We start from the raw sequence: 27,053 nt of genomic DNA on the forward strand, positions 1-27,053 counted from the left end.
GAGGGGAAAAACAAAGGAGGAGGTAACAATGCTTGATAGGAAATATGCTCATTACCTTGCTCATGTAACTGTAACCCCTCTGTACAGTATTTTTACAATAAAAAAACGTATTTTTAAAAAAGTGTAAAAGCTATCCATCCCAATAGATGCACAAATCACCCAACAGAAATATAAGACATATGGGTAAAACAAGGCAATGTAACTCCTCCAAAACTTCATAATTCTCTAGAAACTGACTCAAAAGATACTGAAGCAGATGAGCTTCTAGATAAAGAATGGAAAAGATTGTTTTCAACATAGTGTCTTGTACATCTCATTGTTACAATGGCTCAACCTGTATCCTTATTTCAGCATTTTGTTATTTCCCTTCCCCTCCCCAAATTAGAAAAATATATATACAAGATGCAAGCCACCAACATCAAATACAGTAATACAGTAAAAACAGGGGTTATAACTTGGTGGAGGGAAGGGAGGAATTGGGGAGATGAGGAGGGAAGGGATGGTAGGGGATAAACAAAGGAGGAGGTAACACTCGATAGGATACACACTCATTACCTTACTCATGTAACTGAAACCCCTCTGTACACTATTTTTACAATAAAATCATACTTAAAAATAGAAAAAAATCTTTCACAGAATAAGAGATTAACCCTGGCAACAACTTTAGGCATTTGAAACTATTATCCCCATTTTATAAATGAAAAAATTGACACCAGAGAGGTTAAATCAATTGTGATCTGTTCCTATGAGCCAATTTAAACTACTAGGTTTGGATTATTCTGGAGTCTGAATTTTCAATCACTTCGGTATCCTTAACCTTTATAGGTTCTTAGACCCATAAGGCATATATTAACACCACAGTTTCACCAATGCTGCATAGCTGGGCCATATAATTCTTTGTAGTGAGTGGCTGTCATGTAAGTTGCAGGACATTTCCTGTGCCTTGAAACACAGCGATGACTTCCAGGGAATCTTGTGAACTTATAACCAGTCCTTGACAGTCAGTGATAGCTGAGTACTGCCTCTTCCACAAATTAGTGACACTTCATGACTTGATGTGCCTTCATTGGACATTTTGTCTTAAGCACCACTACTAAAGTTCTAATGATCATAGAGTGGGGGAGAGAGTAAGAAAGCCAAGGCAAAAAACTGGCATCTGCAAAATATGAGAGAAGCATGGGGAAGTGGTCTGGGCTTTCAAGGGATAGCTGGCTGGGGCCCAAGGCCAGTCTGCATTAGTTTAGGGTGTTGAGAGGATTAATCATGACCACATGTTGGCTCCTGCCTATGCATGGTTCTAACAGGGACCTTGGTAAGGCCTCCTGGGATATTATTAACACCCAGGGACCAAAGTCCCAAGGCCTGACTTCAGGCTAAAGAGCAGACACAATCCCTAGAGCAAGGGAACTCTGGGCAAGGGAGTAGCTAAGTAAGAGGGAGTTGCCATTGAAATCTTTTCAAGACTCTAAAATCACTATAGGACAGCTGCCTATTGTATTTGTTTTTTGGAAAAAAAAAAAAAAACAACAACAAGAAGCCAAATCAACCTAGAGAAAAACTGCAGTCTAGATTGAATTATTTAAGTCTAACCAGAGCAATGGTGAATAAATCAAGATGTTTTTAAAGTACACCTTCTAATATAAAGAGGGAAAAATGGAAGCTGGCAACACCAGAGGTGTCTATATTCTCATGGCATAGCACGCACTTACACTAGTGCTTATTTTACATCATATGTCCTAACATCATTTCTTATACAAAGAGGGTCCTGCTTCCCAAAGGACAGGACTATTGACCAAGATCAACACTGCATTCTGGTACATGCACCCGTGCCCACATTCTTCCTTTTGTCTGAATATTCCTTACATTCCTGCGCACCTGTGAGTAACTGCTAGTCCTTCACAGCAAGGCTCAGCATTGCTTTGCCTTTACATTTTTCTCTCCAGCAGAATTGACTGTCCCTCATAACACCCATGATACTTCTCATATTTGTCAGTCAACGCCTTTATCACATTAGAGTTGTTTATATATCTAATTTATTACGTTATTAGCATCCTAGACCATAAAACAAGTAAATTTAAAGTTTTCTGTTTCTAGCCTATTGTATTTTGTCTAACTCACAGTACAGGCTCAACAAAGTTCTTGTTAAAGTGAGTCACTTGACCAATCTTCCCATTAGATGCTTTGGACCTGGTGTAAGTTTCATCTACAATGAACAAAGTATTTAATTTACAGGTCATACCTATGAGAGATTCATGAATCTGAGTTGGCCTTTGATAGGCAGCCCATATTCAGAGACCTTTCATAACTCTGTAAGTGAAACTTGATTACTCTCTGTACACTGGCTCTATTTCCATTTATTTAGCCATCATCAAATTTGAAATCTATTTATTTAACTCAGTTATCATCTTAAGAACCTCATTCCATTTCTACATAGCAAAAACACTTCAATACTGAAGCCTATCATCTGTGAGTTAAAACATTTTTAAGGTAACTGAAGGATTTTTTTAAGAGTATCAGTACATACATAATCAAAACCATTCTGATATAATGCTTTCAAACTGTAGAGTAATTCTTTTCATTTAAAGCTCCTGGAAAAAAATATGAGACATACATAAAGATATTGCAACTGTAGCCATACTGAACCTTACAATTTTCTCAGCAGGAAGCAGGAGAAGGCCTGACTTGAAATCATTACAAATATTCAATGGCTTATGATGCGGTAATAACATTCTGTGCTTGTTTTACATTTTTTCTGTTTCCTGTCATTTTAGTTTCCTCTCCATCTCTTCCTATTGCCTTCCTGATTTGCTACTCTTAATTTACTTTGGCCTAGAAAACCAGATTAAAAAATAAAAGCTTGTTAAGGCATACGTGTTATAGATGAGTCAGGAACATCCTGCAAGAATGCCTACCCAATTTCAGAGAACTTTCCAACTTTTTAAAATGTATTATGTCATTTATTTACTTGTTTGTTTTGATACACTATACTTAGAGGTTCTCTATTTTTTCAGATTTCTTAATCAATCAATATAAAAATAATTCCACACCAGAATGACTAGAATAAAACTTTGGCCATAATGTAAATTCAGCATGTAAAATGCAAGCATTCATCACAAGAAAATGAATATTGCATTTAACAGAAAACTATGTTGGTTTTCTATTGCTATAACAAACACACAACTTAGGTAATCAACAGATACAGAGGGAAGATTTGTTTTGGCTCATAGTTCTGTAGGTTTCAGTCTATGATCATTGGCCCTGTTGCTTTTAGACTAGGGAAGATTTAGATTAGAGCGTGTGGTAGAGCAAAACCACACATCTCATAGCCCAGAAGCAAAACAAAATATGAGGAAGAATCCAGAAGCTATATTCCCTTTCAGGCACACCCTCTATGACCTGAAGGCCTCACATTGAGTCCCTTTTCTCACTGGTTTCATTAGTTGTACCTTCATGGACTCCGAAACTCCAATACATGGACCCCTAAACTACACTAGGGAGTTAATATTTTCAAGCAAAGGCACTGTCACTATAGCATATCAGTGTGAAGGCCTATATCATTTTCAGTAAGGTTATGAACTTATTTTTTCAAGCCCAATTATGACACTCAAAATATAAGTCAAAATGATACATTTCAAAATTTTATTCATCGCAGTATATATTTATTTGCATTTCTAGATCGGAAATAAAAATGCATACGTGATAAAAATGGAAAGAAAAGTGATGAAAGTTTATATTGCAGTGTGTGTGTGTGTGTGTGTGTGTGTGTGTGTGTGTGTGTGTGTGTGATGTCCATCCTGGGGCTTGATATCAGGGTCTGGGTGCTATCCCTGAGCTTCTTTTTATTCAAAGGCTCTATCACTTGAGCCAGAGCTTAGCTTCCAGATTCTTCTTTTTGGTTGTTTACTGGAGATAATATTCTCAGACTTTTCTGCCTGGGCTGGTTTTGGACTGTGATTCTTAGACTCAGCCTCCTGAGGAGCAAGGATTACAGGCATGAGCCACTGGTACCTGGTGAGTGAAATAGTGGATTTTTATAAAGTTGTTCCTACTGTACAAATTCATAAATGATAAGTCCAATTGTACAAATTGGCTTTTCATAAAAATGAATTTTTTTTATAAAAATGAAATTGATTAAATTTGTATATTTCTTATATTTAATTTAGATTTCTTTTTTGTAAAGGTAACATTTTTACAGGGTGATTATAAATTTCTAGAAAAAGTTCCCACTTTTAGTTGCTTATAAAATCTATCACATTTTTGTGGTTGGGAATGAAATATGTTTGGCTTCTTTCAGGTAAGGATTTGCAATGGCTCCATTCACAAACTAAGCTGTTAGCATCATTCAAGCTTTTCCCTCTGATGGAAGACTGGACTACCAGCTAAGACCCTCAGAGTTCCTCTATCAGTAGAAAACATTATCAATTTTAAGAAAAATGGAGAATTGAAGAAATCATTTAACATTAGTGTTCCTTAAAAAGCTGTCCCTTTTATCTTCTTCTAGAGTCATTAATTATAGATACACCATATGATTTATAGATAGTGGCAGAGATGGAGGTGGAAATTGCTCACACTGGGAACTCTAACCAGACTCCTGTTCAGCGTTTTGGATGCTGTTAAATGCTCCCTAATACAAAACACGAGATTCACGATCAGCTGACTTGTTCTTGGAGATTTATAGCTAGGAGTGTTCCCCCCCACTCCAATTCAGTTCCATAATTTAAAATATTGAGAATTCCTGTATTTGTTAAAATTATTTTTATCTACTGCTAAATAGTATAAATTATGAAAACCTGCATCTTTCAGAAGAATCATCCCAAATTTCCTAAGCAAACAAGAATGAAATAACTTAAATCATGTCTATTTCATATTCTTAGTGCATACATTTGCAATTAGCCATAGCAGGCATTTTTTTTCATTTAATTTCATCATCATGAAGTAGTATTTATTAAGCACAAACAGGGTTAATTAATTTTTTACAGAACATTCTTAAATTCATTCTTTCTGAGTCCTTGAATAATCTATCTACCTGATATGTGACATTGTCTCCCCTTAGCAAAAACTTCCTTCAAACTTTAATTTTTATCTTATTATCTCAGGGTTTCAATAAGATACATTTTACTCCTATAATCAGTATTCTTGAATACAAAATGTCTCCTAGAGCTAGCATACCAAGCACCTTGGGATTTTTATTCTTTGTATGCTTTTATAATACTTAAAGCTTAAAGTTGGGGATTAATTTTTTTAATTAAGTATTTAAAATCACTATTCCTGCCTTATTAGTTTTTTAATAGTGATTTATCTAGGAAAATAAGCAGTTTAAATGAGAACAAGCAATACATATAAAATTATTTTTGCTAAGTCAGCTCAATAAGTCAAAACAAAGAGAAACCACTGAACTTAAGAATTCAAACTGCTTATCAAATGAATATAAAAGATTCTAAGATCTTCAAAGTGTCCACAGAGACTTTATTTGTGTTACTTTTGTGCGAATACAAGGACCTAGGAAAGGGTAATATTTTCTCAAGAAATTTCCTAACCAGAACGAAGACAGTAATTCTTTCTTATGTAATAGCAACAATACCACATTTCACAAAAAGTGAAATTTTAGAAAATCATCCTCAAGGACATGTAAACTTCAATCCAGTCATAGCTCTCCACTGTGGAAAAATTAACACATGTATCTGATGTATTTTGTTTCTAGAGGCCATTTTAGGTAAGTAGAACTAGAAGTACATAACAGATGTGACTATGTGAGCATATTCTCATCCTTAGTCCAAGAAAAGGAGCACTATGTTTTTCATGGTCATGATGCTTGGTCCCTGAAATGGCCTGGCACACATAGATAGCTCACAGCTGTCCACAAAGAGTCATATCTGTTTAAAGTTGCATGAAAAATATAAGCAAGTTTATGGGTACTCATTCTTCATATGCAACCTGAAAGTCAAATATTAAGAGATATTAAGCATTTGCCTAATTCTAATAAAAATTAGTTCAATTTTCCTGTAGAATAGGTCAGGATCTCCGTTGTGTCTAAGGGAACCTAGAGCACCTGGAAGTTCTTAATTATAAATAAAAATCCACATCTCCATTAGTTATAGCTCAAATAAGGATGAAATGACAGAAAGCAGTGGCCTGTGATGGAAGCAGGAAAGGAAGACAAGCACTCAGTGAGACTCAGGACATTTGGGGGTTTTATATCTGGAGGGTAGCCTACTTGTGCTGTACCACTGGGAGCCCCAGAAGAATATACCACGCTGACTCCACAGGAAGAATTTGGTCATACTTTTCAAAGTAGTTTAGTGTTCAACAATCCACTATCCCTTAAGGGAAAACACCTTGAGAACCAATTAGTGGTATGAAAGGTTAGGAGAAAAAAAAATTGTGCTCTGGTAGAAAGATTATTTTGTTGATATTGGGTAAAAACTAGGGCCAGATGGTAAGGTGCATGTTCCCAAGGCTTATCTCCCCTGAGCCCTGGGGGTATTGCACTCTGTTACATTTGTATCTCCTCAACAGGGACAGGAACAAAGTCTCAAAACAATTTTTGTAACACATCATCCAGAATCATAGAACAGGTGGCAATTTTCTAAGGAGTTAACAGTGGATTATTGAACTCTAAGAAAGACAGTCACCCCTCCTATTCCTCCTCCCCTACACCCAAACATAAACACTGTGAATCAGTTTTCTTGTGAGGAAAACTTAGGCCTCTATCCTTTGCATTGCAAAAGGTAAACAAGACAAATGGATACTCAACATTCACAACAAGGCTAAATTCATGATTGATGCTTCTTACTGTTTAAGATCAGCTATAAATATGCTGTCCAGTGGTTTTTAATGGTGTGATTGTCTGACTCAGCAGAGTAGTGTCAGGAAAGAAATTTACATAAATGGAAAGTGAAATCTTTCTGCAAGAAACAGGACCATTAGAAACTGCTTAGGTAAGGAGACACTCACTTACATAAACATAGATATACATATTTAGCCCCTCGCCAATATCTGCTGGAGCTTAAGTTATTGCTCATAAAAAGGCAAAGATATTTGCTTTTAATTTCCAAAAGTCATCTCAGTTTCAATTTTACTTGGAGTAAATTCTGCAAATAGACTTGTCATTGGGAATAAGAAGAATATTATCAAGTCTGTATCCACAAATAAGACTGAAGATTCATCCTCAAATATGGTGTGTTTAGTTGGTGTAGCTAAGGAGGGCAAACATGATACAAGACCATTCTGGGGCAAAAGGCTCTGCTTGCTAGGAGCATGATGGATGATAGTATAAAAGAGCCCTTGGTGCACAGCAATGTTGGAACACAGGCTCTGGAGTCCAATTTCATATAAAACAATTCCTTGGTATCTGACTTCTGTAGAAGTTGTGTTGATGTCATGTGCAATTTCTCCTTTGATTAAATGACACAAATATGAAAAACAAAATTAGAAAACCCAGATGAAGTACTTAGCTTGGTGACGAGCATGTATACCTACAATGTGATAATGACACCAAGCAGCCTGAATCAGAGCCAGCACCACCACCAGGAGTGGCAAGAGCCATGGGGAAAAATGAGTGTGGATATAGATTACCTCATTTTTACAACCTATGTGAAAAACATTAACTGACCCACGGAGTAGACTGAAGGATAGTCTATCCACATTGCATTCCTCTCATTTTCTAAAAGCAAGATATTAGCTCAATGTCTAGGTTGAAAAACAGTGGTAAGTTTAAGAGAAGACAAAGACTTCAACCAAGCCCATGGTATTCCTGTAAAGTCTAAGTAGGACTTCAGGGCCTGGACTTAGGAAAGGGCAGACACTATCAATACTCAGATTATTTTATTTTATTTTTTGATGGTTGTGGGGCCTGAACTCTGGACCTGGGTGCTGTCCCTCAGCTCTTCATTTCAAGGCGAGTACTCTACCACTTGAGCCACAGCACCACTTCCGGCTTTTTCTGCTTATATGGTGCTGATGAATCGAACCCATGGCCTCATGCATGCAAGGCAAGCACTCTATCACTGAGCCACCTTTCCAGCCCCTACTTGGAAAATTTTAAGAATGGAGTACAAACATATTTCCCTCTTCCATTTGCCACATTGTATTATTTCAAAATTAGGCTCCTATGAAGCAAGTATTACTCCCTGCAGATGAGAAAATGGTCATGGTGTCACATAGGTAACAAATGATGAAGCTGGACTTGAACACACACACATCCCATTAACTGTTATATTATGTTAATAATTATATTCATCTGGCTTACTCCATTGTAAAAGGGTAGGCTCACGATTCCCTTTTCCTGGAAATAGATATACTGCTCGAAGTGCTCAATAGCAAATATGCATTGTGGTTATATGGTTATCTTCAAGTGTATAAAATATGACAAATGACCTCCAATTTACACTACAGTCATTATGGGCTTTCATTCTTAAAGCAAATTTTCCCACAGAGTGGCCTATAATGTCAATTTGTGTTTTACATTTCTTTTTCTGTTTGTGAATTTTCAGGCTCAACTCTTACAGACTGAGAGAAAATCTTAGTGGAATAATAAAAACAAAAGATGCAAAAACGAATGTTAATCACGATGAGCTTGTAGAACTATCTCTAGGAAATAAAAGCCCACCCCGACATGAAAACTGAAACCTGACCCTCAGATCTGTTCGCCCACATATTTCCTGCACCTGCCAAGAGAGCTTCAGAGGGCTCGGGCCTACAGAAATCATCTCCATCTGGAACCATGTGTGGCACAGCAGTCCCAATCCCAAGAGCCCTCTCTTGGGCTTGTGAGAACATGCCTACTCACCTTGAAGGCTGCGCCTCCATGGATGATGGATTTAATAAAAATCCCCAGGTCTGTGCCAGTCTCTCGGGATTTGTTCCCTTTCAAACTCACTCCTAGGCCAGCAGAGCCTGAATCATTCAGGGGGATCTCGAAGGTAAGTTGCTCACTTGTCTCCAGGGAGAGTGCATAGCAGTCAGGTTCTCCTTTCTGTGGGAAGAAATGCACATGAACTGAGTGAAGGAAAGAAAGCAAATTCACCATTTATATCCTCAGATGATCAAACACAGAAAACAGGACAGAATGGTTGGGCCTATAGCAGTTGTTAGCCTGCTGCTCCTAGCAGATGTAGAATGGTCTCTTCTTCCTGGGAGAGGCCACCCACATCCATGAAGCAGGGGAGCTCTCAGGGGATGGTATCTGGTGATGATAAACAGGGAGAAAAAATTGGCAAATCCAAGTGATGTCACTTGAAACATTATATAAGCATCTGGAGATACAGCAGACAAAAGAGGCTGAACATTAGACTTAGAGAATGTCTGATATCAGAAGCTGTCTTAGAGATAATGTTTGTATGCAGATGAAGAAACAGTGATTAGAAATAGTTTGCTTAAGACACCCCAAAAACATTACAGGGAGGATTGGGAGAAACTCTAGGGCTCCTTAGCACAGGCCAAAAATTTCTTAATAGAGACCCAGAAACACAACAAATCAAAGAAAGGTTGGACAAATGGGATTGCATGAAGCTGCAGAAATTCTGCATGCAAAGGACATAGCTAGCAAGATCAATAGAAAGCCCACGGACTGGGAAGATCTTCATTAGCCATACAACTAACAAGGGTCTCATATCTAAAACATACTTAGAAGTCAAAAAATTAAATCCCCCAACAACAAATCCTCAAAGAAACAATGGCCTGATAAAATAAGTGAGCTAAAGACTTAAAGAGAAACTTCTCTGAAGAGGAACTAAAAATGGCCAATAGACACATGAAAAAATCCTCAACTTCTCTAGTCATAAAAGAAATGCAAATCAAAACAACACTGAGATTCCATCTCACCCTACTTAGAATGGCTATAATGAAGAAATCTAATAACAACAGATGCTGGAGGGGATGTGGCTAAAAGGGAATGCTACTGCACTGTAAACTTGTTCAGCCACTTTGGAAAGTAGAATGGAGGCTCCTCAAAAGACTCCACATAGAGCTCCCCTATGACACAGCAATCCAATTTTGGGGCATTTACCCAAATGATCACAAACAATATCATAATAAGGCTACCAGCACAACTATGTTTATTGCAGCATTATTCACCATAGCTAAGATATGGAACCAACCTAGATGCCCCTCAGTAGATAATGTATCAAGAAAATGTAATATATATATATATATATATATAAATTCTATGCCTCCATCAGAAAGAATGACATGGCCCGTTTGTTAGGAAATGGAAAGACTTGGAAAAAATTATATTAAGTGAAACATAGGTCCCATGGTTCCCTAATTTGCAATAACTAGTATACATCTAGGACAAGTAGAAAAGGTCAAAAGCTATGTACATATGACCATATAAGATGATGTTGAGTGTTGCTTTGTATGTCCCTCCCCAACAATATAACCCCTGCTTTCACTGTATTTGATGTCGGTATAATTTGTGGAGGGGAAGGGGAAAAACAAGTCGTTTAAACAAGGATACAGGTGGATACAGGTGGACCTGTTGTAACAATGAGAAGTACAAGTTGTCATGTCAAAAACGAACTTTACAACTTGGGGCGGGGGAGGATTGGGTGGGGGGGGAGGATGGGAAGGGATGGGAAGGGTAAACAAAGGAGGAGGCTGCAATGCTTGATAAGAAATGTACTCACTATCTTGCCCATGTAATTGTAACCCCTCTATACAGTATTTTCACAATAAAAAAAAATAAAAAAAAAGATGATGTTGAGTGAAATGAACCCCAAGATAGGGACACAACTGGTTTTTTTCTTTCTTGCTATTGTTTCTAACGTATTTATAATGTGCTATGTGATTTTTTTGTTTCTTTTGTATGTTTTTCTCCCATGGTATGACCCCTGTTTTCACTGTTTTTGATGTCAGTACCCTGTATCTTGTATATATATTTTTATAATTTGGGAGGGGAAGGGAAAAAACAAAATGCTGAAATAAAGATACAGGTTGACCCATTGTAACAATGAGATGTACAAGACAATATGTTGAAAATGAACTTTACAACTTGGGGCGGGGGAGGTAGGAGTTGGTGAGGGTGGGAAGGGAAGGGATGGTAGGGAAAAAAACAAAGGAGGAGGTAACAATGCTAGATAGAAAATGTACTCATTACCTTACTCATGTAGCTGTAACCTTCTGTATAGTATTTTTACAATTAAAAAACATAAAAAATAGTTTGCTTATATAATGTAAGACATATCATTTACTGTGGAAGCAATATTGTTGGTAAGAATTATTGATAGGGCATAAAATACTGGAGAAAAATGACATTTTAAAATTCCAGAAAGATAGCTGGGTGCCAGTGGTTTACACCCATTATCATTGCTATTTAGGGGGATAAGATCTAAGGATTGTAGTTCAAAACAAGCCCAGATGACAAAGTCTGATACTCGATCTCCAATTAACTATGCAAAGTCTGGGAGTGGAGTTGTGGGCTCAAGTGGTAGAATGTCAGTCTCAGGTGAAAAAGGTAAGGGATAGAGCCCAGGCCCTGAGTTCAAGCCCCAGTACCAGTATACCTCAACACACAACACACAATCAGAGCAAGTTTAGTTTTAATAAATCTCTCTGAATTTAGCTTCACTTTATCAAAGCTCATGATTTAAACCTGCATCTATGGAAAGTAGAACCTGCTGTCAATCAGTTTTTACCTTCACAAAAGTAATAATGCATAGTAAATATTCATGTCCTCTTTGATACATGATATCTAGCCACAGGCAAACAATTCTCAAGAAAGTATGGTGGCAAAGGCAGATTGAGGGTTCAGGTCTCCAAGGAGAAGTATGTGGTTTATCAGACGTGATTCCTAGTGTTTCCAGATACACAGTAGTGGGAACGGACACGTGCAGTGTACGTGATCATGTTGGCGCCCACCCCTCCTGCACCTTCTCAAGCCTGGAGAAACTGCCACAGTGCTTCAGTGGAGAATTTGAAAATGAGATGTTCCTGGAACCTATCAACTCATTCTAGGCCAGGAGTTCTTTCCTCTCTATAATTATGCCTAGAGACTTTCATCTTAAGGTCATTTTGAGGAGACCCTTATGTAAAAATTACATAGGTAAAAAATTACTATGAATGTCTGAATGTCAGTCATGAATTACTATAAAATAGAAGCAGCAAAGAACCCATAATTAAAACAGGCTTAAGGGGTCTGATCCTAGCCAGATCTATTGACATGCCATTTTCAACTTCTAACAAAACAGCAAGCACTCACATTCAACTTTGAAGAAATAGTTTCTTCATTTAATTTGGTTGTAAATGAAGTTAGCAGTAGATTTTGACAATAGGTTGTTCAACGAAATGAAACTTTATAGCTTAATTTAATAAACCTATTACAGGTTAACTCTTTTAAATAAGTCATTATATTATCTAAGAAATAAATTTTATCATTTGATTCAGAGTAACCCTTTTTCTCTTTTTCCATTGGAATGCCAGTTTAGCACTGAAGGTAAACAATTAGCCTTCATCTTTGTCTTTCAATATACTCAATCTAGCATCCATAACATTTCTCAGTCATTTATGCTCCCAGGTGTCTCTGCAACTCAGTTCATTTCAGCGTAATAAAGCTACACTGAATTGAAGTGTAAAGGACAACTTTTCTGCCTATGTGTTAGTGAGTTTTTAAAGAAGTAAACTGCTGAAAACTTCTCTGGCTATTATCTAACAGAAACAGTGATAAGGACTGATTTTACTTTGGATTTGCCATCCTGTAGTCCTCGGGGGTGAGGAACTTTTCTTTTAGGCTAGGTAACTTTGTCTTAGTGAACAGCAGAATCTACTCACACAAGCTAATATGATGATGATGATGATGATGATGATGATGATGATGATGATGATGGTGATGATGATGTCACTTCACAAGAAAATCTTACAGACAACCATCGGATACATTGTCTATTGCTGACAGAAACACTGTTTGGGGGCATATGATTATACTTTAGACTTCTTTTTTTGTGATCACATTAGTTTTCTTTTGGTAACTTTGTTTCACAACTAATAAATTTTGCACTCAAATCTTTCATTAATTACTTAAGTGTAATAATGAAACACAGATCAGATGGCATATGGTTATTTTTCTTCTTTGTTTTAATCTTTACTTATGTAGTCAACCTTGACTTTATGTGTGCAATTGAAGCTTCAGTTCCTGATGTATTTGAGTAAAAGATAAAACAACAAAATAATAAATTAAGGGCCTACAAGTGATTGAGTGGTTCCACTTGAAGTGCTTCACATATGACAATATAATTACTCTTCATAACAACCCTGTAATGTTTGCTATAATCCCATTTAACAGATGAGAAAACTGAAGTGCACAGTGCATAAATACCATGCTCACATCCTACAAGTCTTGTCCATGCTGGAGCTCTGTGGAGTTTTGTAGTTCCTGTTTGAGACTCATTGTAGGGTCCTGAGTTGTCCTCCATATTTCTATATTAATAATTATTGTATACCTATTTTTATCAAAAGCACTGAAATTTAAGGTGGCACATTGTGTATGGGTAATGTATGTGAGTTATGTTGATTATCTGCTCAAAGTTTATTTTTAATTAATTTACATTATTGTTATTATAGAGGTAAGGAACAGAGGAGTTACCATTACATGAGTCAGGTAATGAGTACATTTCCTTTCATACAGTGTCTTCTGTTCCCTCTCTCTCTCCAGTCCCTCCCTCCCATCTCCATACATGAGTTGTATAGTTCACTTTTATCAGTGTCTAGTTAGCTCCACCACTGCACTTTTCACACTTCCTCTTTTGAGTTCTGTGCTCTCCCCCACACCCTCCCAAAGATATACATGTGAATACACCATACATGAGGTAAAGAAGACAGAATAATCAAAACTAAAATTTATTACTTAATTAAAAAATAAAAACATTCTTTTTTTCCCATATCTTGGAGTTTGTTCCAGTATGTATATTACTTCATATAATTTTTCTGTTTTTCTCTTAAAAGTATTTTCTTTGGTCTCACTGTATATGAGTATCTAGAATCCTATATAATTTGTTATATCCCAGTGCATTTTAGATCTAAATTTCACATATCAGAGAGAACATGTGCCATTTGTCTCTCTGAGCTTGAGACCAAAATTGTGTATATGTATATGATATACTATAAACATATAATTTTTTTTTTGGGTCCGGTCATGGGGCCTGAACTCTGGGCCTGGGCACTGTCCCTCAGCTCTTCAGCTCAAGGCTAGCGCTCCACCACTCGAGCCACAGCACCACTTCCGGCTTTTTTCTTTTTGCTTATGTGGTGCTGAGGAATCGAACCCAAGGCCTCAGGCATGCAAGGCAAGCGCTCTACCACTGAGCCAACTTCCCAGCCCTAAACATATAATTTTTAAATATGCATATTTAGGAAAATGGCTAAATTAGTCTAACAACTGTATTAGCTTGAAGACCTATTTGTTTATAGTAAGATCACTTAAATTGATTGAATATGAGTTTAACAATGTAACACATTGATATTAAATATAATAACAATGTAGTACAATAGACTTCTGACACATACTCTTCATGATTTCATTTTTTGTGGTTATTTATTTAATTTTATTTCTATTTGTTGTGCCAGTACATATACTTGAACTTGGGGCCTGGGTGCTGTTCCTTAAGTTTTGTGCTCATGGCTAGTGCTCTACCACTTGAACTGCAGCTCCATTTCTGCCTTTTTTTGGTAGTTAATTGGAGATAAGAGTCTCATAGACTTTCTTACCCAGGTTGGATTTTGAACCATGATCCTCAGATCTCAGACTCCTAAGTAGCAAGATTATAGGTGTGAGTCACCAACACTTGCCACTATACATTTTTCCTTCACCTTTGTCATGCATATAACTACTTTCCCTTACTTCATCCTTGCAGCTCAACTTCTGTGGCCTACCAGAACATGACCTAGGCACAAGAAATCCCAAGACAGATTCATAAATCACAGTCAGATGACATGCAATTTATATTCTCCACCAGTGACAATTACACTTTATAAATTTCTAATGCTGTCACAGACTAAGGTCATAATTAGTGGTCTCTAATAACAGCAAAATTCCCACTGGCGAAGGAAGCCATTACAATAGTTAACATAGCCATTTCCTCTCCTAGACATAAATGTCTCCTTACCTAATGTATAAAAAAATCAATATGCTGAATGCTTCCTTCCCATAATCTTGGTTCAACTACCAACTATGAGAATTCAACTCAAATCTTGTCAGACAACATTCTACAAGAGGTAGAAAACAGTACATTGACAGTGATATGTGATGAGAAGACACAAATAGTTCAGACCCTCCCTGAATTCATGTTTCTCACACAAAACTTCTTTCTACAATGTCAGGAATATCCAAACCATTAAAAAAAATCCAAAGAAATTAAGCTGATACAGGTGTAACAAAAAAATCTATCTATCCATCATCTATCTATCTATCTATCTATCTATCTATCTATCTATCTATCTATCTATCTATCTATCTATCTTTGTTATTTTGTAGTCTTTCCCTAGAAGCCATGCCTCTAGATCCAAAGTCTTCATGATTCTTAGAGATACCTCCAGAACAGATGGTCAAATGCCCAGAATGCATATGTCTAGGCCTAATGCCCACAGTGTACATAGCACCTACAGGACCCTCTTGGATCAAGGTTTCCTTACCCTTCTGACTACTGACATTTGGGTCTGATTATACTTAACAATAGAAGACTGTCCTATGTATTGTATATGAAAAAACCCTTGGCTACCACACATTAGACATCAGTAGTGCTTCCCACCTCCAGATTGGCTTTTTGCTGTTTAGATAGAGATTCTCAGATTTGTCTGGCTGGGTACACTTTGAATCATGATTCAGAAGCTGTCTGACAAATAAAAGTACTTCAGAAATCATCAAATTTTACTGCTGCTTAAAATCACCCCCAAAAAAGAAATTCTACCTAGAATCAATGACTTATATAACTGTATCCCCTCTATACATCAGCTTTACAATAACAAATCTATCTATCTATCTATCTATCTATCTATCTATCTATCTATCTATCTATCTATCTATCTATCTATCTATCTATCTATCTATCTATCCATGAATGAAACAGTTAACAAATGCAGCCAAATTCAACAGATTCCAGGTCCACAGAAGTATGTTAGCAGCTTCTGAGTGCATTTCTACTGCATTTGTAGGTTCATGACCAATATCAAGTTGGAAAAAGCATACTACTGGAGAATAATGTATTCAGTCATGTTTAGAGCTATATGGGAACTAATTTTCCACTGGCAGAATTTTGATCCTTGTAAGATTAACAGAGTAGGAAGGATGATAAAAAATGTTTCCATGTATAGTGAATTTCATTTATGCAACAAATACTTTATACATATTTTCCAAATATACTTTTTGTGTTTCCAAACAGCCTCAATCATTACAAAGAGTAAATGTTCTTTAGAGGAATTTATGAAGGTACATTATTGTATTACTATATGGAGATGGCAAATACATTACTATGGTGGCATGCGTACACACACACACCAACACACATACTATGTCACTGTCACTACAGATGCTTTTATATCCTAGATATACTATTATTTAAATTTTCAATGTTGTTTTAAATTATCAATAGTATTTTATTTTAATAGTGTTCAGTGTACTTAGACAATATGTATCTTGTATCGCAGGAGTCCACCTAGAGTCCCACTTGTTCTTCCCATCTCCACCACGGCTTCTCACCTAGTACTGTTTGTAAACCTCGCGTCCTCCATATTTCTTGCTTCTATTTTTCTGCTCTTTTGACTATTGCTAGACATAGAGGCTAGAGTGCTCCTATTAAAATAATAAAATAATATAATAAAATAATATAATAAAATAATTAAATAATTAAAATAACAACTATACAAGAAGGTCTAGGACTTTTCACCTCATTTAGGTTAAAAAGTTGTTACAGTGTTACAGTGTTCTACAAAATTCTTAAGCTGAGTCCCCTCCCTTTCCTCTCTGGCCACATCTGCACTATGTGGCCCTGCACAGGCCACGCTGCCCATCTTTGTGTCCCTCTATGTAATTCACATCAGCTCCACCAAAGCTTTAGTTGTTTCTTCTTCCTGCTTTGAATGCTCCCGCTCTTCATTTTTGCTCCCACATTCTTCAACTTCCTTGAATCCAACAAGGTCTCCCTTGCCCATCCCATTTAAAATTGACATTGACCATTGATCAAGATACATTGTACTCATAAACTGATATGTTGAATTGAAACCTCCTGGTACAATCACCTAAAGATAATAAATTATAAATAAAAGTTTTTAACCCCCCCCCCCATACTGGGCTGCCTATGTCTATTATTTTGTTGTCAGTATCATGCTTTGTTTTCCCTCATGACTTCTATCACTTATTTCATATTTGCTTCTTTTTTTCTACTGTTTCTTGAATGCAGGGATGTTTATATTGTCTTCCTCCCAATATACCCTAGTACCTAACCCAAATAAGCAATGAATAAAAATTTCTGAATGAATAAACTGATATATGTGCTTCCATGTATATGTATCTATGGGAATTCTATACAGCTGTGTAAATAAATATATTGCTGTCCCACATTTGACTGAAAATTTCAATAAAGCATTTATATAAATTAATCTTACATTAAAATAGTTATGAAAGCATAACGTATTATAGGGATCATCATTGTTATTATTATTGCTTATTTTCTGCTCAAGTATAGCACTCTACCACATCTCTACTTTTGGCTTTTTGCTGTTAAGCTGTAGATAAAAGTCTCTCAGATTTGTCTGACTAGGAAAGCTTTGAATCATGATTCCTATCTGTCAGTCTCCTGAATAGCTAGGATTACAATTGTGAGCCACTAAAACCTGGTTAGGAATAATGATTCTGAAGGCTAAAGTTAATAGGTTATAGGGAATGAAAGAAATGAATAATGACAGAGGTGACATTGGTCAGGATGCACTGTATTCATAAACTGGTTTGTTGAGTAGCAACTCATGTGCACAACTACTTAAAGATAATAACAAATATTTTTTGGGGGAGGCTTTTTTATTTTTTATTTTTTTGTGAACATACTGTACAGAGGGGTTACAATTACATGGGCAGGATAATGCATACATTTCTTATCAAGCATTGCAGCCTCCTCCTTTGTTTACCCTTCACCTCCCTTCCCAGCCTCCCCCCCCCAATCCTCCCCCCATCCCCCCCCCCCCCCGCCCTGCACCAACATTGTAAAGCTCGTTAACCCCTGCTTTTACTATATTTGATGTCGGTATAATTTGTGAAGGAGATGGGGAAAAACAAATCGTTTAAGGATACAGGTGGACCTGTTGCAACAATGAGAAGTACAAGTTGTCATGTCGAAAACGAGCTTTAATAACAAATATTTTTAAAAGAAAAAAGAAAATAGACATACTCAGCTAAAGTCTAAAGTGATACTATGTATAACTCATCGAGTGTCTTGAAAAATAAATAATTATAATAAATTATAACCTCAAAAAAAGAACCTACACTGACTTCTCTTTGTGTATCTTAATTCTGGTTCCAGGGAGAGATACTCTCTCCTATATCCAAGATCAAATAATCAATTATAGAGCCAAGATGTTCACTAATTTTTGAGAAACAATTGGTCACAGTTTTAAATTGCATCTAGTGACTCAGATTGGGAGCAAACATAACAATGGTAATTCTCATAGTACATTTCACAAAGTTTCAGAAACACTGTTATCCTACACCAAACTATTCCCTCCTTTCTTCCCTCCCTTCTTTTCTCCTTCCTTCCTTTTCTTTATTTCTACCCATACCCATCCATTTATCCATAAATCTACATTTGTATTTATACAGATAAATAAACACAGACACAATAAAAACTTTCCTAAAATAATAGTGATCTACATTTATTCTGGTGCTCTCTACTGTTTTTTAAAGTCTAGTTATAGTTTATTCAGTTTATTCCATAACTTAATAAAGTATCAAAGTTTTCATTTGAAAATCACTGCAATTGCATATGTATAGGCATTATTTTCTTAAATAAAGACAAAAGAAATGTAAAAGTAAAGAGTAAAATATTAAGCTCCCTTCCTGCAGTTCTCTTCCTATCTCTACATTCTCATACCTCTACATTATCCTCTGTAATGCTATTTCTATTCCCAAATACAGTGAGTAACTTGTAATACATAGAATTCAGAGATGAGATTGGCCTATTTTGGAATGAATGACACATGCCATTCTTTGAAAAACATAGTCATTCAGTAATTTATTTTACCAAACACTTGCTCTGCATTAAAAACCATTCTGTTAATTGGCCAGTCTATATAGAACCTAATTGGCAAAAGCATTATCAAAAAGCATTGGAGGGGGGCTGGGAAGGTGGCTCAGTGGTAGAGTGCTTGCCTTGCATGCATGAGGCCCTGGGTTCGATTCCTCAGCACCACATAAGCAAAAAGGAAAAAGCTGGAAGTGGCGCTGTGGCTCAAGTGGTAGAGCGCTAGCCTTGAGCTGAAGAGCTGAGGGACAGCGCCCAGGCTCAGAGTTCAGGCCCCATGACCGGACCCCAAAACAAAAAAGCGTTGGAGGAACTTTCTGTTCAACTGCACTGCCATCTAGAAAGGCAGGGATGAAGTTCAAGAATGGGAAAGAGGCAAAAGAAGAATCCACAGGGACTCACAAGAATAGATGTACCAACTATCTTTATAAAACAAATATCTAAAGTAATTATTCATTGCAAGAGGAAGAAAGACAGGCAGGAAGATAGATAACCAGGGAGTCACCGATGTTATTAGCTTAAGAGTGTTCCAAATAGACCCATCTCTACAATTACAGCTATCTTGTATTGCAATGCAGTGTTTGATCATACATGCCTTTCAAAGCCTGGGGAATTTACTAGTCCACAGGCCAATGTCCAATTTCCCCCAAACCCAAGTTAGACCTGAAAGCATCCATGCCAAACCTTTTATAGCCCTCATTTCATTAAGTGCTATGCTCTTGGCTCCGTGTGAACAAGGCCTGGATTTCTTTGCCTTTTCCCCAAATGTGTAATTAGTCTATGTTGTGAGCAGCTTGCTTTATGCAAGAATTATGTTTCCTATGCAATCATTTTGTCAATTACCAAAAGTCAAACAAAAGGGCTTTAAGAAAAAAAATGAATAATATATTTTGTACATAAAGCAAAACTACACCTGGCAATTCTGCCAGTATACTTTATAATAAGCTTAGTTAATTTTTTGCCTAAGTAAATTCTACAGAACTTAAGGGGTTGAAATTTTCATTACAGATAGATAAATTCTCACAGCAATGAGAGGATATGACACTTACAAGACACTCAATATTCTGAATTGTTTTAATGTTATTTAAAAAATAGCACTGGGTAGCTATGATAGGCACACGAGTTTTTTGGCCAATTGCATTTCGGAAAATTCAAGTGTGACTATCATCCAATAGGGATTGTAGTCTCATTCCAACCACAGAGTTGTATTTTTTTCCAACAAGTACATGAGAGATGAATAGACACATGTCAAGGTAAAGGGTAATCTAAGATCATTTTATTAAATGGCAAAGGACTTTTTCTCCCAATGTTGCTAATGTATAAACACAATCAGTAGAACTCTTGGAAATTTACAAGTAGGCAGATAATCCTTTAAAGAACTTTACTCTCTGGACAATATTGACAAATTTCAAGAGAATGAGAGATTATGTTGCTAAAATTCTTTTTTTAACTTTTTTATTGTTGTTATAAAGGTTATGTACAGAGTTGAAATTATTTTTAAATATCTAAATTTTACATGATGGTTGGAATTTAACTAAAAATTCAATATCATATATCAACCACAAAGAGAGAAAAATATAAGTTCATGATGTTCAAAGCAGGAGAAAAATTTCAGAAAGCTCAATGTAAATAATAATGACATCTACTTTCAATGAAAAAAAAATTAACATAGACTACATTTCATTCAATGATGTCAATATGCTTGTATCTTGTTGGTTTTGTTTTTTGTTTGCTTTTTGCTTTTTGGGTTTTTTTGTTTGTTTGTTTTGCTTCTTGTCCTAGGGCTTGATCTTAGGGCCTAGGCACTATCTCTGAGTTTCTTTTGATTAAAGATAGCATTCTTAACACTTCAACATTCTGGCTTTTTGGTAGTTTATTAGAAAGAAGTCTCACAGACTTTCCTGCCTCAGTTGGCTTCGAATTGTGATCCTCAGATTTCAGCCTCCTGAGTAACTAAGATTATAGGTGTGAGATAGTGCCCAGTTCAGCATTTATTTTTAGATAAATTTTAACTACTATCTTGAGTGCTGAAAATGCTAGAAATTATTTTTAATTGAATACTTTTTCAATGTTTTGGAAGCCACCCACTGTATATAAAGAAGAAACTACTAAAAACAAGGGTTGACTGCTGAAAAAACTTATCAAAAGTGATTTTAAGTAAAAAGGTTTATTAATACCAGAAAACAAAATGTCAGATAATGGCCATTCTTTATGCTGGCTCATTCTAAAAGTACTTTAATAAAAATTTATGTCGCAGCTTTAAAATAAGAAAAGAAAAAAAAAGTCAAGAGTTAAGATTCCTAAAGCATTCTCCTCTCTCATACTATATAAAATTGAAAGAATGTATTTAAGTGTCAATAATCTCACATAGTTCCCCATTAGGATAAAACATTTATGCCTCATGCTTTGGTTAAAATAAATAAAATTTATGAAATGAAACGAATATAGTATTTTACATTGAAAGAAATGTAAGTAGGTATTCATGCTGAATTAATTTTTATAAAACTAAAACCTGCTTTTGTTAATATTGAAAAATGATAGGGCTTCTGTTTTTTCACTTTTCCTGTCAAAAATAGATTAGAGATAAAGTTTATTAAAATCTCCTAAATATTTGACATGTCATCATTCAGTGGTTAAAATTATATGACATTCACTTCTTTTTTATGAGCAGAAAAATCAAGAATAAATAATAATACAGTGATTTAAAAGAAAGCATATTGTGCTTAATCTAATGTAAAATAGGACACATACTTGATCTGTATCTTGGGGGCAAGCCTACCACAGCCCTGCCTAGGTCAGGTAAACCCCTGACAACCTGCTGATAGGAAAGCCACAAATAAATGCTTTCCTTTGCATATCAAAGCTTGGGGATGGTTTGTTCTACAGCACTTGTATGATAGCCAATCCATAGGTTCACTAGCTTTTTCTGGTGGATTAATTCTAGGTAGAAATTTCCTCTACAATTTGTAGTTTGAGAAAGTGGTTTCCCACCAAAAGACGGGCATCCTGGTGGTTAAACCCTTCCCTTACTCAACGCTCGAGTGGAATTTTTCATGGAGCATATTAGAGGAAATGTTTCCTACCTTACAGAAATGTTTCATGTAGAAACATGGGTTGGAGGACGGTTGGGGGAGGACTGGCCACAGAGTATGGAGCAGAGAACAGAAAGTCACCAATGAAGTCCTAAATATGTCATTGAGCATAGTGGTTATTTCTGTTTTTTTATTTTGTGTACAGACATATTTCACAATTAGCATCAACCCTAGAATTTTACAGAGAATAGTAATCACATGCTTGTCTTTAAATGTGCAGAACGGACGAGATTGGGCACGCTCAGGGTGGTATGGCCATAGACAAAGGACACAAGTGGTTTTTTTTTCTTTCTTACTATTGTTTCTAACATATTTATAAGGTACCACATGATTTTTTGTTGCTTTGTATGTCTCTCCCCCATGGTATAACCCCTGTTTTCACTGTATTTGATGTTGGTATAATTTGGGGAAGGGAAAAACAAATTGGGGAGGGGGGGAGTATAGTTGTGGAGGTGGGAAGGAAGGGATGGTAGGGGAAAAACAAAGGAGGAGGCAACAATGCTTGTTAAGAAATGTACTCATCTTGCTCATGTAACTGTAACCCCTCTGTAGAATATTTTCACAATAAAAGTTTATTTTAAAAAATAAAATGTGCAGAACAGCTTCTAGAATTTACCAGTCATTCTACAAAGAGGAATAAATAAGATGTTGCTTGCTTGCTTGCTTCTTTCTTCCCTCCCTCCCTTTCTCCTTCCTTCCTTCTCTCTTTTCCTCTCTCCCTCTTTCCCTTCCTTCTTCTCATCCTTTTTTCCCCATTCATTCTTTCATCTCTTTCATCCCCTCCTCCCACTCCACCATCCCTCCCTACCCTCCTAGCCTACCTTCTTCCTCTCTGAATTGTAGATTGGGAAGTTGCTGTAGAAAACTAAACACAATGAATTATAGATCATTTTTTACAAAATCCTAGATAAAATTATGGTTACAATAAAATGTTATACCTTTAAAGCAGAAGTATAGGAATGTTCTCCCTAACAACCTTCATTCCATGTGTATGTGCCGCCCTTCAGGGTACAATGACTCAGGAATTTTAAAGGTAGGGTTATGTCATAATTACCTTCATTTTTTTCTTAGAGGACCCAGTTAAGTATTTATTTTAAGGCTTAGAGAGCAATACTTATTGAATTATGCCACAATTTGGTAACAGTAGCACATATCCCAGAAAAGGATTTTTGTTGTTGTTGTTGTTGAGCTGGAAATTTCAATTGGTTGGTTAAGGCTTGTAAGTAAACCAAATGATATAAAACATAACCATTTTATCTCATTCTTTTCTCTGAGGTTTGAGTTGCATCTAATGTGATTGCAGCTGGAAACCAATCCCATTTAGTATGCTATTAATGATAAATAATTCTAAATTCCGAATAGGGATTGAGAAATCTCAGTGGGTAACAACCATTTAAAATTCATAGTGATGTTTACTATTGTAATGAAAATGTTCTCGCCATACATATAACACGCCATTTGTAGATAGACATATAATTTGCCTTTTATCTTAATAATTAAATCAATTACTATGGTAAAATTAATTGTCAGATAAAAGTGACTATAAAATAAGAAGTCATTTAGGTCCTTTAGAGGATGAAAACCCATCAAAATTAAAATGTGAATATTTCTTCCTATCATTACGTGACAAACAAATTGAAGGGAGAGAGGAAATCTGCCTAGAGTTAATTCTTGAGGAAAAGTGAATGAGCCTGTCAGTCAGCTGTTGCCCCCTGCCCCCTAATACTGCGTAACAAGCCATCTCAAAATTGTACTAAATGCAATAAGGAATTTATCTGTGGCTCCCATGTCTTCATATAGATGAAGTATGGCTAGTCTAGGCGGGCATCAGTTAGGCTAACCTCCACGCAGACTAGAGGTAATTCGGCTTCACATATCCCTTTATCACTCCAACCACTTGAACTTGAAGTCTGTGCATTACATGATGAAGGACAAGAAGCAAAATGCCTTTCAAATATTTCTTCAAATAATTTCTACTACTTCTAATGGCCAAATAAACTCACAAGGCCAAGTCTCTGAGCTACATCTGGCAGAGTTCTGTCCAGACGCACGGAGATCTCGACAGGATTGCGACGCTATAATTCTTCCTTCTATTTGGAAGTTAAGAACTGAAAACAACAGTCCCATCTAAAATGGGTACTAAAGTGGATGCTATCAATGGCTGATTATGTAACACAGGGTTTAAGTATTTTTCCCTATTGTTTCAGCATCACGTTTTCTAGTTAGCAGATTTATATTCCTATCATTTGAGGTTGAGAGTTGCTTCTGTGTACCTGACATTTTCCCAGGGTAACCTATGAATGGGATGCTCTTCCTCTACACCATTGCCAGTTTCTCTCAGAGGACAGTTCAGGGGACTCCAAGGCCCTACATAACTAACTGGAATACTGGCTACTGTCTTGCACTTAACATTATACTTTCTTAGTATTCACCTTGTAAATACTCCTCTCCCATGCAGTTACATATACAGCAAAGCAGAACAAGGGTGAGAGAGTAATTGCTATAGCTCTAATTCCTGTAAAATCCGTGTATAATTATGAGAAGTTTAAAAGTTCATTATGCTTCCAATCAATATGTTGCTAGAGGTTGAGCAAGACTTTTTTCTTTCCTGAACTGATAGGTCTACATTTTCCAACAAAATCAAATATGCTTTAAAGACTAGAGAAGGCCTAGCTCAGTGGAGTTCATGCCTAAGGAATTAATTTTTTTAAATTAACCCAACATGATGCTACTTTATTTGTTGATATGTAAAAATGGAAGATTTATCTAAGCACAATTAGTGAATGTATCTTTTAGCTCAGTACTCTCTTGGTGTTATGAACATAATTTTTATGAGATTTAAGGAAGTCATGCCTGAGAAGAAAATTAGCATTTCCTATGTATGTATATTTATCACCTAGACATTATTTTCAATTCAAAGAAAATTTATGGTGGGAATGCAGGGGAATAGGGAACTCTAGTACTATTTCCAAATACCCTGTGTATGTCAGCATATCAACTATGACTTCTTTGAAGCATTCCCAATCTTGTTTGTGGAGAAACAATTTGCCTTACCGAGTGGCCTTTTCAGTTTTTATATCCTATTCTTCTAATTCTCAACCCTTTTTATCCTCACAATTATTTGCCAGCTTGTCTATTTAAACTCTGCTATACCACTGTGATCTCATCAAGGAAGAAATTATGTTGAATTTGAGTGCTGAATCCCATTTAACATCCGGCAGGATATAAGCACGCAATAAATATTTGTTATGAGATGACTTCTTATATTTCTGGTGATACCTGCTGCCACATGCCTTTTGGAATAATGGTAGTGATAGCTATGTCTCACATATCATCTGCCCCAAACAGTTTTTAACACTTCCAATTAACTCAGGTATGTTTGTTAGAAAAAGCAGAAATCCACTGCACACTCCATATACCTTCTCTTATGTTTCACATGGAATTCTCTGCTAGACCAACCATCCTGGCTACACTACTCCAACCAATGAGAAACTCCCCCAGCCATGCTCAGCTTAACTGTTGCCCGCTCTTTGTGGTTGGACATCTGTCTAGTCCTTCATAGCACTCAAAGACTAATCACAGTGTAGTACTAATTACACTATATCCTGTCAATTACCACGTGCATCTTTAAATTGTTACTATTTAAGTTTTAAAGGACTTTTGTCGGCTCTAAGGACTAATGACTTTTGTTTATGTTAGAGTCATCTATCCAAATCCATGCCTAAAACACAAATGCATTGTAACCCCTCTGTATGGTATTTTCACAATAAAAAAAAGAAAGAAAGAAATAGAAAATGAACACACACACACACACATAAAACAAGTGCATGGTGCATGCTATTGAAAGTACATCATTCACACTGACATGCTATTCTATTTCTTCCACTTTAGCTCAACTTTGAACACATTTTCAATGAATCAGAAAATAGTTTAAACCAGGCATGGTAGTACATGCTTATAATCCCAGAATGTAGGAGGTTGAGGCAGGGAGATCAGGAGTTTCTGGCCTGCCTCAAAACAAACAAACCAAAAGAGTTTAAAACATTATCGAGCATTGTTACCTCCTCCTTTGTTTTATGTAACAACGCTCGATAGGAAATGTATTCATTACCTTACTCATGTAACTGTAACCCCCTTGCACACTATTTTTACAATAAAAACATTAAAAAAAAAACTCTGCTAATTACATTCCAGCACCATACTACCTACTATTTTATAAGCAGATGGTGTGTTTGTTAGAAAACAAGAATTATCATCACCACCATCATTACATGGCTGTACTCTGGAATATCGGTAATATATTTGGAATCCCTACAATAACAGAACGATTGTCCTTTTCTCATTGCTATAATAACACCTAGCACTATCATGCCCTCTTTGTACTTTGTTGCCTGTGAAGAGCTGAACTATGTAAGAAAATAGCTTGCAAATGTTTCTAAGATCCCACATTTACTTTGGCTCCTCTGATCATCATATCCGCTCTTACATTTTGATACTGGGTGGAGTAATCTGCCTATGCACTCTACTGTATTATGACAGCTGGCATTATTTGGCAACTGCTCTGCTTGAGTTAACCCCTTGAAGAGCATATTTCACATTTAAAATTATGATTATATTTCCATCAGCACCTAAACAATGGGTTAAAACTTAAAATTTACTCTGTGGGTAAATTATTGTTCTAAATAAAACTGAATAAACAAACTACAGATTTCTTTGACAATCAGTGTGTTCCTTTTCTTTTTAATTG

At 36.2% G+C, this 27,053-nt stretch overlaps 1 protein-coding gene across 2 annotated transcripts in view; it reads right to left on the reverse strand.

The window, feature by feature from the left end:
- Positions 1 to 27,053, reverse strand: part of Pard3b (par-3 family cell polarity regulator beta) — a 971,067-nt gene that overhangs the window by 424,549 nt on the left and 519,465 nt on the right. For both annotated transcript variants that reach the window (XM_042679102.1, XM_042679101.1), the window contains exon 11: positions 8,789 to 8,974. In XM_042679102.1, the coding sequence (XP_042535036.1) occupies positions 8,789 to 8,974 (186 nt within the window). The remainder of the gene's footprint in view (positions 1 to 8,788; positions 8,975 to 27,053) is intronic.

Source organism: Dipodomys spectabilis, unplaced genomic scaffold (assembly GCF_019054845.1).
Source record: "Dipodomys spectabilis isolate Male_0828 unplaced genomic scaffold, ASM1905484v1 ptg000051l, whole genome shotgun sequence".
In the NCBI taxonomy this organism is placed as follows: Eukaryota; Metazoa; Chordata; class Mammalia; order Rodentia; family Heteromyidae; genus Dipodomys; species Dipodomys spectabilis.